This window comes from Leucopleurus acutus (genome assembly GCF_964270905.1).
Source record: "Leucopleurus acutus genome assembly, chromosome: 19".
Lineage (NCBI taxonomy): Eukaryota > Metazoa > Chordata > Mammalia > Artiodactyla > Delphinidae > Leucopleurus > Leucopleurus acutus.
In genome coordinates, this window is record NC_139161.1 from 43,278,153 (window position 1) to 43,290,637 (window position 12,485).

Here is a 12,485-nt window from a genome sequence, read left to right on the forward strand (position 1 = left end):
ACTCAGTGATTACTTCTTGGGCACTTACTTCACGACGGGCAGTGTTCTAGTAGTTGGATATTTCACCTGGAGGACTACAACAGCATTCTAGTGATTCTCCCTCTGTAGAGCTTCTCCCCTCCCAAATTCTTGTAACCATGGCTCACCTATAACACAAATGGGTTTGTGTCATGTCTGTGCAGTAAATCTCCAAATACTTCCTACTGCCTGAAATCCAGTCGCTTAGCATGGCATGTAAAGCCTTCAGTTCATGTGGCAAATGTCTGAACACCAACTAAGACCATGACACAGTACTAAGGCCAGTGAGACTGACTTAGCAGTCTAATGAAAAGGAAACAGGTGCTTAAACGAAACACACACAGTGAGCTTTGGAAGCAGAGGGGCGCTCAGCTCAAAGAATACAAAGCAACATGTATACAGGCAAGCTATTACTTGTAAACAAAGCAAGCACAGTGGAATTGTCAACACTTCTGTAAAGTTTCCCTCAACTCTTCTAAGTTAATTTCAACAAACTATTGACCTCACAGAATGTAGCATACAATTTTATTATATAATATATTGTTTTACGTTATCATTTGTATCCCACTCTTAATCTATGGGCTTTTTGAAGGCCACGATAAATTCTTTTTCATTCAAAAGAAAATGAAAAAACCAAAGATGGATTAACATTAGGTTAACTAATATTGACATTACTCTGGAATATAAATTTTAAAATATTTATGTAATACCATAAATAACATACTAGTTGCAACTGATGTTACTAGAACTGAAAGCAGGATTTCACATTAATTTTTCTCTTAATTTCTTATTAGCTCTGACGGGTGTAATTTTTTTGGATCCTTACTATCTTAGCCGAGCCCAAATTTTTGTGCATGTATTGACAATGCATAATAATAAAAAACAAAACAGAATACAGCTTTTATATTATTGAACTTTATGTACAAAATCATTTGATTTCAAATAAACATTTAATGTAAAAACAAACGTTCTTTTAAACTGAATTTTTTTTTTTTACATCTACTGTACCATTCAAATGCTTTATCATCTTACATGATTTCTTCAAAATCTCTTAACAAGGGTACATATAGAAAAGAATTTTTTTTTTTTATAAATAGAAACAAAGGGATTTTTTCAGCTTTTATTATAAGATGACATAAAAAGTTTACTCAACAGAAGTAATTTCATTACTATTTGGGGGAGGGAATCACCAACTTTTTGTGCAAACAATGCTAGCCTTCTTTTAAGCATTTAAGAGCATAACTGCTTAAGAAATGACATAAGCAATAATTCTACACCTACATCTCCCCTAAAATAATCTATTTTTTTTCTTTTTACATATGTGCACAGCTTTATTAGCAAATTAAAGCCCGAGAAAAATGCTCGAAATCCACTATCCAGAGGCATAATCAGAGTTTACTGTAACTCAGCATTTGGAGAGCTTACCAATTAAGGAGTCTGTAATGAAAGCTGCAGTTTCCCTCTTTCCTATTTTTTTTTTTAACACAAAAATCAATGACTAAGAACTTAATACTGGATGACAAATCACATCCACACTATTAGTTAAATAGCCTCACAGTTAAACACATCTCAAAGACCAATCAAATCCGTATTTACATTTTATAAATTTCTGAAGACACCATTAGAAAGCTTATATATCCCTTCATTAAACAAAATAGGGAACTGCATCTGATGGTGGTGGAATGAAATAAAAAAATTAAAAATACCTGTATTTACAGCAGCATTGATCCTTTATAAATAAAGAATATGAAAATGCATTTATCTTTAAGGATAATAAAAAATTGAGGTGATGTTACTCAACCACAGTGCTTGGAGTTGGACCAAAAACTCTATTGGTGCTTGTTAATGTGCCAGTAGTGAAACCACTTTCTGTTGGAGAAAATCCAACTGCAAATATGTGCATAAGACACATATAACACAGGGCAAAATTGCTCAAAACGATTCAAGTCAGCTTATCTGTATTGGATATTCTAATCGTGAAATACATTACAAAGACATCCTTGTGAAGAAAAAAAAAAAGTTATAGCATTTTCTGGTTCATTTTTATAAGAACATTTCCTCCCTCAAAAGTGGCATCTTAAAAACCTCGAACTCATTCTTCCCTTGGTTTACAATCCTAATGAAGAGATATGGACAGCTGAATTTTCCATGTGATTACCTAATTGGGAAAGAAAAACAAGAAACAAAAAAAAACCAGCAAAATGTTCAAGTTTAAAAAAATATACTGGGTGAGCAATGCACCAAAATTATCCACATAGAAACAAATGGATGGTCAGTAACCTTATAAGCCAACATGACATTTCACCATTGACAATGTGAAAAATTAACATGCTCCCAAACAGGCATAAGATGAAGAAGTGCTATTTTTAAATTGTAAAATGAACTTACATCATGTAAAATATCTTATGTCACAATTTTTCATTCCAAATTGATAAATGATTTCAAAATCAAGGATCAAGGTTTGACTGCAAATAGTAATGCAACATAATTTCACAAAAATCTTCAATTTCTAAATTTTCCAATTTTCCCTCCCCAAGAAAATGTCTCACAATTACAAAGTAGAAAAACAGCCAGTCACAACTGCAAAAAAACATTGTAATTTAAATATATGAAATAATTTCTCGATTATCAAGTCAATATATTTCGTAAGACAACTGTTGAAGTTAAAAATACTTTCTTTGAAGTATTGCTTTTCATGCTCAAACTTGAGAATGTTTTAATGACATCAATAAAACTGATATACATGTAATGCTGCATAATGAAGTGAAATAGAACCCTGATAAAAATATCCTTGTTGAAATCATTTACTTCATCTGACAGTGCCTGTTTGGAACTTATGATTAAAAACAAAAACAAGACTCTTTCCTAGAGGCTGAATTCCCTAGAATGAAATTTCAGTGTTTGTCCATAACATGGGGTTAGGCCTTTTCAGAGTTTTTGTTTTTTGCTCTGTTTTGAAACCCCTGAGACACCATCTGTTTCCAAAGCTTTCTCTTTTGAGTTAATTTCACTAAAGCCATTTGCTGTCCCATTTTGTTCTTCAGTGATTTCTTCATTTGCAGGGGAAGCAGATTCTCCTTTTTCTAATTTTTGTTGCATTTCACGGAGCTTGGTAACAGCTTTATCTATTGACATTATGCTAATAAGGTTAAAGTCATGCATGCTGACTAGATGAAGCATGAAGTTTCGACATAAATTCTTCTTAATTATTTTCTGTCCATAGTTTTCTACAAACAGCATACAGGCATGATTCATTTGATTGTCAGCAATAAACCTATTTAATAAAAACAACACAAAACATCAATAGCAATACAAAGCATTTCTGTCAAATGCCACAGTGATAACCATTATAGAACATCAAGACTATATCCAAATCCAGTTAAGTGATGACTTAACAAGTAGTAAAACTATAGTGAATCTGAGATTCAATCACCTGAATGAGCTTACAGTCTTAGAAATTTAAACATTTAATTTAACCAGAACTTAAATAGATGTCATTTCTGTTTTTCCTAACGAAATTAGGAACTCAGCAGTTAAAAGTATAAAATATTTTCTCTTGCCAGCACCACTTTTATTAACTATATAATACTATTCTCTCAGTTTCCTATATCAGAAGCAGTGTTTCCTCTACATTCAGTTCATGGTAAACCTCTGAAAAGATGAAGATGTCACAACAAATGTGGTACAGTGTGATTGTTTTGGTGGAAAGCAATGAATAAAATTTGAGAGAAGCAAATTAAAATTGGAGAAGGCTGCTCAGTTACCCACTGAAACTTGAGACTCTAACAGAGCCTGTAAAAGCCTGCCTGCAGATCTGATAAAATCCGAATAGTTTACCAAATACCTGCCAGTCTGTAATGCCAGTGTATCATGAACCCAGTAGTTGTTATGCTAACAGATTTCGATCAGGAATTAAAACAGAACTCAATTAAGTAATCTGACTAAAATTCTATCTTGAAACTGGCATATCAGGACAAAAGGAAAAACAGATTTCAGGCAAGCCTCCATATACATACTTTACTCATAACTGAGTTTTAGTGACTAGACCAGGGATCAGGCAAATATTTTCTGTAAAAGGCTAGATAGTAAATATTTTAGGCTTTGCAAGCCATATATGATCTCTGTTGTCTTCCTCTTTTTAATTTTTTACAACCCACTAAAAATGTGAAGACTACTCTTAGCTCAAAGCAGTTTACAAAAAAAAAGGCTATAGGCCATGCACCCAGACATCTGGACTAGAAGTTATGTACCAACTCCTCTTCACTCCCCAAGAGTAAGGAAACAAAAGTGCCCTCTCCCACTTATTTCATTTACCTATAAATGAAAAAACCTTACATTGCTTGTGCTATACAAGAAAGCCTTATATGAGGATCTAATACTAATGAAGGTAGAGAAGAAAAATATATGTACTGACAGGTAAATAGTTCACATAGGGAAGGAAGCAGATCTGCAGGAAAAACAATGCTTCAGCCACAAAGGCACAAGAAATAAGGATCGTTCTACCTTGAGCTTTATGAAATGGTAATAAGAAATCAGAAAAGCTGCTTATATTTTACTCTGAATAAGCAATTTTTAAAAATTGTGGCAATAAGTGTGATAAATAGTTTCCAGGAATTCCAGGTGTGTAGCACATGGCATATTATTTATGTATCCCCTAGCAATAAAAGGAATAAACATTGGATTATTATTTTTTTTAAAAAAGGACATTAAATAAAAACCTGCTGTTAGATGGAGCTAGCACCTTCCTTAAACATTCTTTGAGGATAACCATTTTTTCTTTATAATACTTGAATTACGATATTTAGGACAAATTATATCTAAACAGAATTTTAAGTAAGATTCTAACAGATTTATAGAATGTGAAGCAACAAAAAGAACGTAAAGGAAGTGGAATATCTGAATTTAGAAATACCCTACCCATGCTTCATGACATGGAGATTCCAGAGTTTCATCACTTCTTTCTCTCCTTCATTAACATCAGAAAATTCCTCAATTTGCTTTAAAAAGAAAAAAGAGAAAAAGAAAAAATATCTGTTAGATACAGAATAAGTATAACTGGTATTTCTAAGAAAAAATTGTGAGAATGTCAAAAACAGAATTTTTTGCAACTAAAAATACCACAACTTATATAGCAAAGTGGCAATGTTTCTTAAAATCATCTATTTAGGTAGTAACTTTAAAAGGGAAATTCTATGTTATGACAATAGTTACCTTTAAATAAAATGAAAAAACACAATACAGAATCACAAGAAGAAAATCTGTATTTCCTTTAGTTGGTTACTGTTAAAATGACACAATTATAGAAATTGTAGATTCCTGAATTCCTTAATTTAGAAAAAGCTCCTTTACACTAAATCAAAATGTAATTCATATTAAACAATTATTAGTTTTCAAACAAAAATCATTTAATCATAAAATTCTAAAGTCATTGTCAACGATAATGATGATGATAACAGCAACAACAATAATAATAATTACAGTAATGGTTTTTTCTCTTAGCCATTCAGGATCTTTTTCATCTTCACTATCTACTTCCATTTCTTGTGGACGGAGAGGTAAACAAGTATCACTATGGAAATACAGGCGATTGTGTCCACTACTGTATGTTCGTTGCTGTTCCACTTCTCCATCTTCAGATTCAAGAAATTCAGACATGCTTGCTTTTGTTCGTTTTGGCCTAATGAAAAGCAATGTTGATGTAATGTTAAGTAACACAGAGAAGGCTCACACCCCCCAAATAGAGTACATTCCATTCCTACAGGTTTCTACCTAGGCATGCACACACAAACTTCCACTGGGAGACACTTGAATCCCCCTATAACCACTAGAGCAGTAGCAACATTAACAACACAGGAAAAAGCTGTAAGGAGCAAGTGAGAAAACCTCTGTAGAAACAGGAGCCGAGGGAGGGTTACACAGCAGTATACCACCCCAGAGACTTAGCTAATATTGAAATAAGGATTCCCACCTAAATGTAGCTTTGTCTGGCTTCCCTTTATTCCTCCAACATCATCAATAGAAGTCAGAATAAATTTTTGTTGTATGACTTTTTTACCTACCTGCACACAAGAATGTGTGTGATAGGTGTTCTCTTTACTGGTCCATTGCGACTAAAAGCAAATCCAGGTTGGCGATGAATATCCTGAGGATTTCCTGCATAGGAGCCATCATAACACTCGTTGATAGAAACATCTATCCTAGCACCTTTTGGATGATACTGTAACAAAAATGGCAAGGTGTTTAGGAAAAGAAAATATTAATTATCCTAACTTAAATACCTATCCTTCCAACTTAATTAACTAAAAAGTACTTGTGGGTTCTTAATGTTTCAAAAACTAAAATACACTAGGCATACCAGCATGGTGAACAGGAAGTCAGAAGACCTGGAGTCAAAAAGATCTGTGTTATAATCCTGGCTGTGCCATTTACTGGCTTGGTAACTTCGTACAAATGATTTCTTGACTGAGCAAGGATAAGGAAATTACCACTTAATTCAGAGCTGGTGTGAGGATTATGTGAGTCATTATAGGTGTACTGTGCAAATATACATAAACTCTGAATCATTCATTCACTGTTAATTCATGCATAAGCAATCCATCAGTGTAGAGATTTTGGTATTTTGCACAAAGTACAATTTCTGAAAGTCAAATTGTATTATAATGTATAATATATTATGAGTAAGAAAAGATGAAAGTCACTCACCACATAGTTGAAGATAAACCTGCTATGGCAGAGTTTAAGATGTTTGAGCAAGCTGTAGAGTTTGCGGCAGTTCAGAGTGCACCAAGGGCAATGCAGGTCATCTCTTGCTTCAGTTTGCTGTCTTGTATTGTTGTTATAAAGGAACTTTAAAAATAACAGAAGACAAAAAGAAGAACAGCAAATCTCCACTTACATATCTCAAGTTATTTTGTTTCAATATTACCTTTAAAAATAGTTAAAACAATTTAAAAGGAAAATCAAGTCAGAAGCATTCTTTTTATTTAAATATGCCAAAATATTTCAGATATAACATGCAAAACAAAGGCATCTCGTGATTACTTAAAAAAGAAGGGTCAGCTATGTTTACCTGATAAAATATTCTTAATTTTTGTCGGTTTTCATTTGAAGTATCTTTTTCTTTTCTTGTTTGCAGATCTGTAGTCAACGATTCTTTAACAGCTGAAAACATATACTTTTATATTTAATGAAAATAGTTGCTTCTTAAAAGTGAAGTAATACATCTTGTGAAAATAATTAAACAATAAAGGTTTCACAAAATTCTTCTTGTGGTATTTAATACAATGTTTGTTCTCACCCTCAACTGATGATCAGGGGAACAATCCCCTTAATCAGCAACCCTAATCAGATAGTAAGGTCTTTATTGGCAGGAGCCATTTTTTTTTTCTTTAAAAACCACCTATAATGTCCTAAAACATTCTAAAAGTAACCCCAAGTAATTATTATATGTAGTCACTGTAATGCTTTCAGCACTTTGAGGTCAGAGTATGGTTTTGATTGGACTTTGTATTCCCAGTGCACAGCAGTGAGCAGATATCCACTAAATGTTGGTTTAACAGAAATTAAATTAAAGTGATTGCACTAATATCATTCCAAATCCAAAAGATAATCATTTGTTAATAATTCCAGTGTATTACTTTACTGACTTAAAAATAAACATTTTTATTTCCTCTGACATAAGTAATCATTTCATATGTACAATTTTGTATAAAACTCTTCTTCTCAGTTTCTTTGAAACTCTTTTATCTACTTGGCCACAGAATTCTTTGAGAAGTGCCCAGACCACAATTTACTTGGGAAATCTTTCCTCTGACATGGGTCATTTCTTTTATCTCTTGAATCTGACTTACAGTGACCTGCACACAATTAATGGACATGAGTGGTATATATCAAAGACAGCTGTCTTAAGCCTTCTGCCTTCTTAAACAGTCTTAGATAAAAACATACGGATGCTCTCAGGTCAAGGACAGTGTTCTTATCAGACAGATAAACAAAATGAAAGAATACTGCAACCTGGGCCTTAGCAGAACTAACTGCTACAATTTGTAAATGTTTTTCCTCTTAAAAATTTACTGCAAAATTTAACCTGGTAAAATTCAGGTTATGATGATCCTTTTCCAGCCCTATGTACAAACACTCTGAAATAATGAAGTCACTTCCATAACATAAACAAATTTTTATATGAATTTTTAAAGGCATACAGTTCCAAAGCCCTTTAAAGCTGCAATTCCAACATCTAAAAAGCTCTGAAAAACAATCATTTTCTCATGAGTTTATTTATTTAATTTATTTAATGGAGACAAATTTATTTATTTAATGGAGACAAATTTATTTAATGGAAAAACCCTAAACTGACATAAGGCTATCTATAAACCTCATTTGGAGGTGTTATATAGTATACGACATATATCCTATATACTATACCACACTTATAAAATTAAAGAAACCAAAAAACCCCCCAAATTCCCACATACATCTGGCACAAAGGTTTTGAATAAAGGACTAATAGTAGGAGAACCCTAATTTATTCACAATATACCTAATAAGTCAAATAATATTTCCCAAAGATTACTGGAGCAAAACAAAAACTAATCTAAAGCCTAAGTCCTAACTCTGCAAAGCATTATTTTGACAGCAAAGTTTTCATACCAATAGTTTGAGTAGGTTTAACTGAACCAGGCTTGTTTTCTTGATGGAGACTCTCTGAATTTCTAGTGGCAAGAGGTTTGGCGATAGGAGCTGTAGATTTATCATTGGTCTCTCCTGTCCAACGAAGAGTGAACTGCAACGTAGGTCCCTGAGAAAATGTTTCAAATGGAGGCAGTCTCTTAAAAAGAAAAAACATGAAAACAGTGAAGATTCCAAATAATGAACTGGAAGAAATTGTAGGAGTAAAAAGAAAATATTTATTATGACATGTTAATGTGAATTTGACTTAAGAGATTTTTCCTTAAAAACCCCAAATGCCTACATGGATGGCCAGGCAAATAAAATAACGTACAGTGCAGTAGAGCCTCTAGTACTGGAGGGCTCAGACTGTCTACAAGAGTGACTACTTATTGGCAATTGCTGAATTGTTGCCCCATACAAACAATAGCCCAACACAGCCAGATTTTCAGATCTTTTTCCAAGTTTCCAAGAGAAATATTCCAATTTTTATTTGTTGGTAATTTAAAAATTAAAACAAAAAACTAAAAACTATGATACCCAAAGCCTGCTGGTCTGCAACCTCTCTTAGATGACCAATTACTTTTTTTGTGTAAACTGAATGATTATTAAAACAATTAGTAATTTTCCTTGACTTCTCTCAGCTTCACTGACTGCCCTTACTTCTCTTCTTCGGATTTTAGGACACTGAACTATCTTGGCTTTCCTCCTCCACCTCTAGTCACTTACAAAACCTCTCTTCTCTTGGCCTCCTTAATTCCTAGCTAACATTTAGCCATATGCCTGAGTCTTTCACCCATCCTCAAGGATTTACCCATTAGACAGATGATCCCAAATTGGTTCTCCACTCTTTATACTTGAGCTCTAAACACTGCCACTTGGATATCAAGGTCACCCTGAACTAAAATATGGTTTTAGACGTGAACGTATTATCTTTTCTTTCCTTCTCAGGCACAATTATTTTTCTTCCAAGCATTATCAGTCTACTAGTGACCCTAAACTAAAAATTTCAGAATTACACTTGACCCCTATTCTTGCTTCTGCTTTTCTTACATAATCATCAAGTATAGATCCTTACTATCTTATTAGTACAGTATCTTAGCTGCTCTCCCAGCTTCTAATTTTTACTTCCCAATCCATATCCAAATAATCTTCTGAAAGACTGCTTTCATGCTATTCCCTTTTACAGAAACCTTCAATGGGCTCCTATTTATTTTTACTGCCACACAAGTCTAATCTCCCTCTACATCTTTATTACAAATAATCCTCTTAAAACTATAATTTTAGATGGAATGAAGTGAAAGTGTAATCATATAAACCAATTTTGACCCAGTGAGTCCATATCTAGGAATTTATCTTATAAAAATACTTGCAATGCAAAAAGATACATGTATGGGTTGGCCAAAAAGTTCGTTCGGGTTTTCCATTAAGCTCTTACAGAAAAACCTGAACGAATTTTTTGGTCAACCCAATACAAGTATACTCACTACAACATTTTTGAAAATGTAAAAAAAATTAAAATAATCAAATTATCCATTGAAGTGACACTAGTTTAGTAAATTATGGGACATTATTTAAAAGAATAACACAGAGCTCTTAAAAAGAAGCAAATCTATATGACCTGACTTAAAAGGATACCCATTTCATATTGCCTCAATTTCTTGGGAAAACCCAACAACTCATATAATCATCCTTATTTTCCCATGGATAAACGTAACAAACTTTAAAAAAGAAATTTAAAACAAAGATAATAAATACCTGCAGAAAATTCAACCACTGTAGATACGTATAAAGAAATAAAAATTATTTAAAATCCCATCACCTAGAGGTAACCACTATTATGATTAATTTTATAAAAGGTGGATGTATTATTACATAAAAATTAAATATCATGGGGATCTTCTTGTCAAAGTATTGCTCTTTCAATGGCTATCTTTTTAGAGTTAAGGTGTTTCCAATTTTTCACTATTTAAAATTTTCAGGCAAGACTTGTAATCTACATCTTTTCAGTTAAACAGTTACTACCTTGTGACAAAACTGTAGAATGAAAATTAACTGTTACATAAAACTTAATAATTATATACACAATTAAAATTATTATTTGTATCGCCAGTCTGCCCTCCAATAAGGTTATACCAACTTATTCTTACATTAAAGCATTATTTGAGAGCATGTGTCCTCATGTCTCCAACTAGAAACTGTCAACCCTTTTTAACTGTTGTCAAACTAGTAGTCAAAAGTAGTATCTCTGATTTTGTTTGCATCTTTGAATACTAGTAAGGCTGAATATCTTTTTAAAAGCTTACTGGTCATCTATATTTGTTGCCTTAAGAACTGTCAGACTGGTCTTTATCCATTTTTTCTAATTAGACTGCTTATGTTTTTATTAACTGCATATTCATATTAGCCTTTTGTTATGTTACAAATATTAGCCCCAGTCCATCATTTGCTTTTAACTTTAGATTTGTGCAGTATATGATTCACTTTAGTCATTTTTATTTTATGCTTTCTAGCTTTTGTAGCATACCTAGAAGGGCTTTTCCTCATAGCAAGATTAATATTCACCTATATTTTTTCTGAAGTTATATAGTGGTAATTTTCACATTTACATTTATGAGCCTTCTGGAATTTATTAGGTCTAAGTTTATTTCCAGAAGGCTAGAGACCAATTCTGTCACATGGATAATGAACAGTTTATCTTTCCCACACAGATCTAACACCGATTTTATCATAGATTAAATTCAAAATATACAGGAAACTATTTCAGGACTACGCTTCAGTGATGTGCTTATCTATTGCTAAGATTTTACCATAAATTTAAGTTCTTTTAACTTTATACTATGTTCTATTATCTGGTAAGTAAAGGTTCTCAGAAAACTTTTCCATAATTTTCCTTAGTATTATTACATATTGTTCTAGGTTAACTTGAGACTAGTTTTTTTAAGGCTTAAAAAAAAATCAGGATTTTGCTTGTGCTGGTACACTGATCTAATATATTTAGAAATAAATGACATTAGTATTCTGCTGAGTCTGCCTATCCAAGAAATGTATGTATGCCTATTTATTTTTTTAAGTCTCTTAGAAGAGTTATTTTAAGCCTGCTTCATCTAAGATTTGAAGATTTCTTGGTAAATTTATTAGTCATATGTTACCTGCTGTTACTATGAATGGAATTTAAAATATCAGTTAACATTTATTGAGCACTTATTTTATGCCAGGCACGGTGCTAAGCATCTTTAATCATTTCATTTAACCCATCAATTCTATGCCTCGTTTCACAAATGAGAAAACCGAGACACACAGGGGATTAAGTAATTTGCCAGATGCCACATAGCTAGGAGTGGAGATTTGAAGCTGGCAGTCTGGTTCCAAGGATGATGCCTTCCATTAAATACTCTGACTAGGTAATTCTGACTTGTGATTTTCAAAGTATAAAAAAAAGGACTCTTCCTTCCAACATGAATTCCTTCCAATGTGAATTTGCATTTGGGGAAGAAAACATCAATCAAAAATGGGAGTTCATAACTATAACGTGCTCAGTCTTCTAAGTAGTCCATACCTTCCCATCAAGAATAGTCTCCCATGTTGCTCTTTTCTTGCTTATTGGACATTCTTCCATTTCCTGCATGGCTACTTCATATTCCCCATCTAAAAGCTGTAAGCGCCTGTTAGACAAACACATACACTTTAAAGTAACCTGAGTATTATTGTAAGTACACAAATTCTACATCTTTAGATTTATACTAAAAAGCATTTATTAAATTTATAAACTAGCTTACATACCCAACAAGACTTAAAAA

At 32.8% G+C, this 12,485-nt stretch overlaps 1 protein-coding gene across 1 annotated transcript in view; it reads right to left on the bottom strand.

The window, feature by feature from the left end:
• Positions 1 to 928: 928 nt before the first annotated feature.
• SUZ12 (SUZ12 polycomb repressive complex 2 subunit) overlaps positions 929 to 12,485 on the bottom strand; it is a 39,107-nt gene continuing 27,550 nt past the window's right edge. The window contains exons 9-16 of the mRNA XM_082861056.1: positions 12,245 to 12,350; positions 8,668 to 8,845; positions 7,088 to 7,179; positions 6,721 to 6,864; positions 6,078 to 6,235; positions 5,497 to 5,695; positions 4,936 to 5,015; positions 929 to 3,292 (exon numbers count right to left, since the gene is read on the bottom strand). Of these exons, the coding sequence (XP_082717182.1) occupies positions 2,947 to 3,292; positions 4,936 to 5,015; positions 5,497 to 5,695; positions 6,078 to 6,235; positions 6,721 to 6,864; positions 7,088 to 7,179; positions 8,668 to 8,845; positions 12,245 to 12,350 (1,303 nt within the window). The 3' untranslated portion in view covers positions 929 to 2,946. The remainder of the gene's footprint in view (positions 3,293 to 4,935; positions 5,016 to 5,496; positions 5,696 to 6,077; positions 6,236 to 6,720; positions 6,865 to 7,087; positions 7,180 to 8,667; positions 8,846 to 12,244; positions 12,351 to 12,485) is intronic.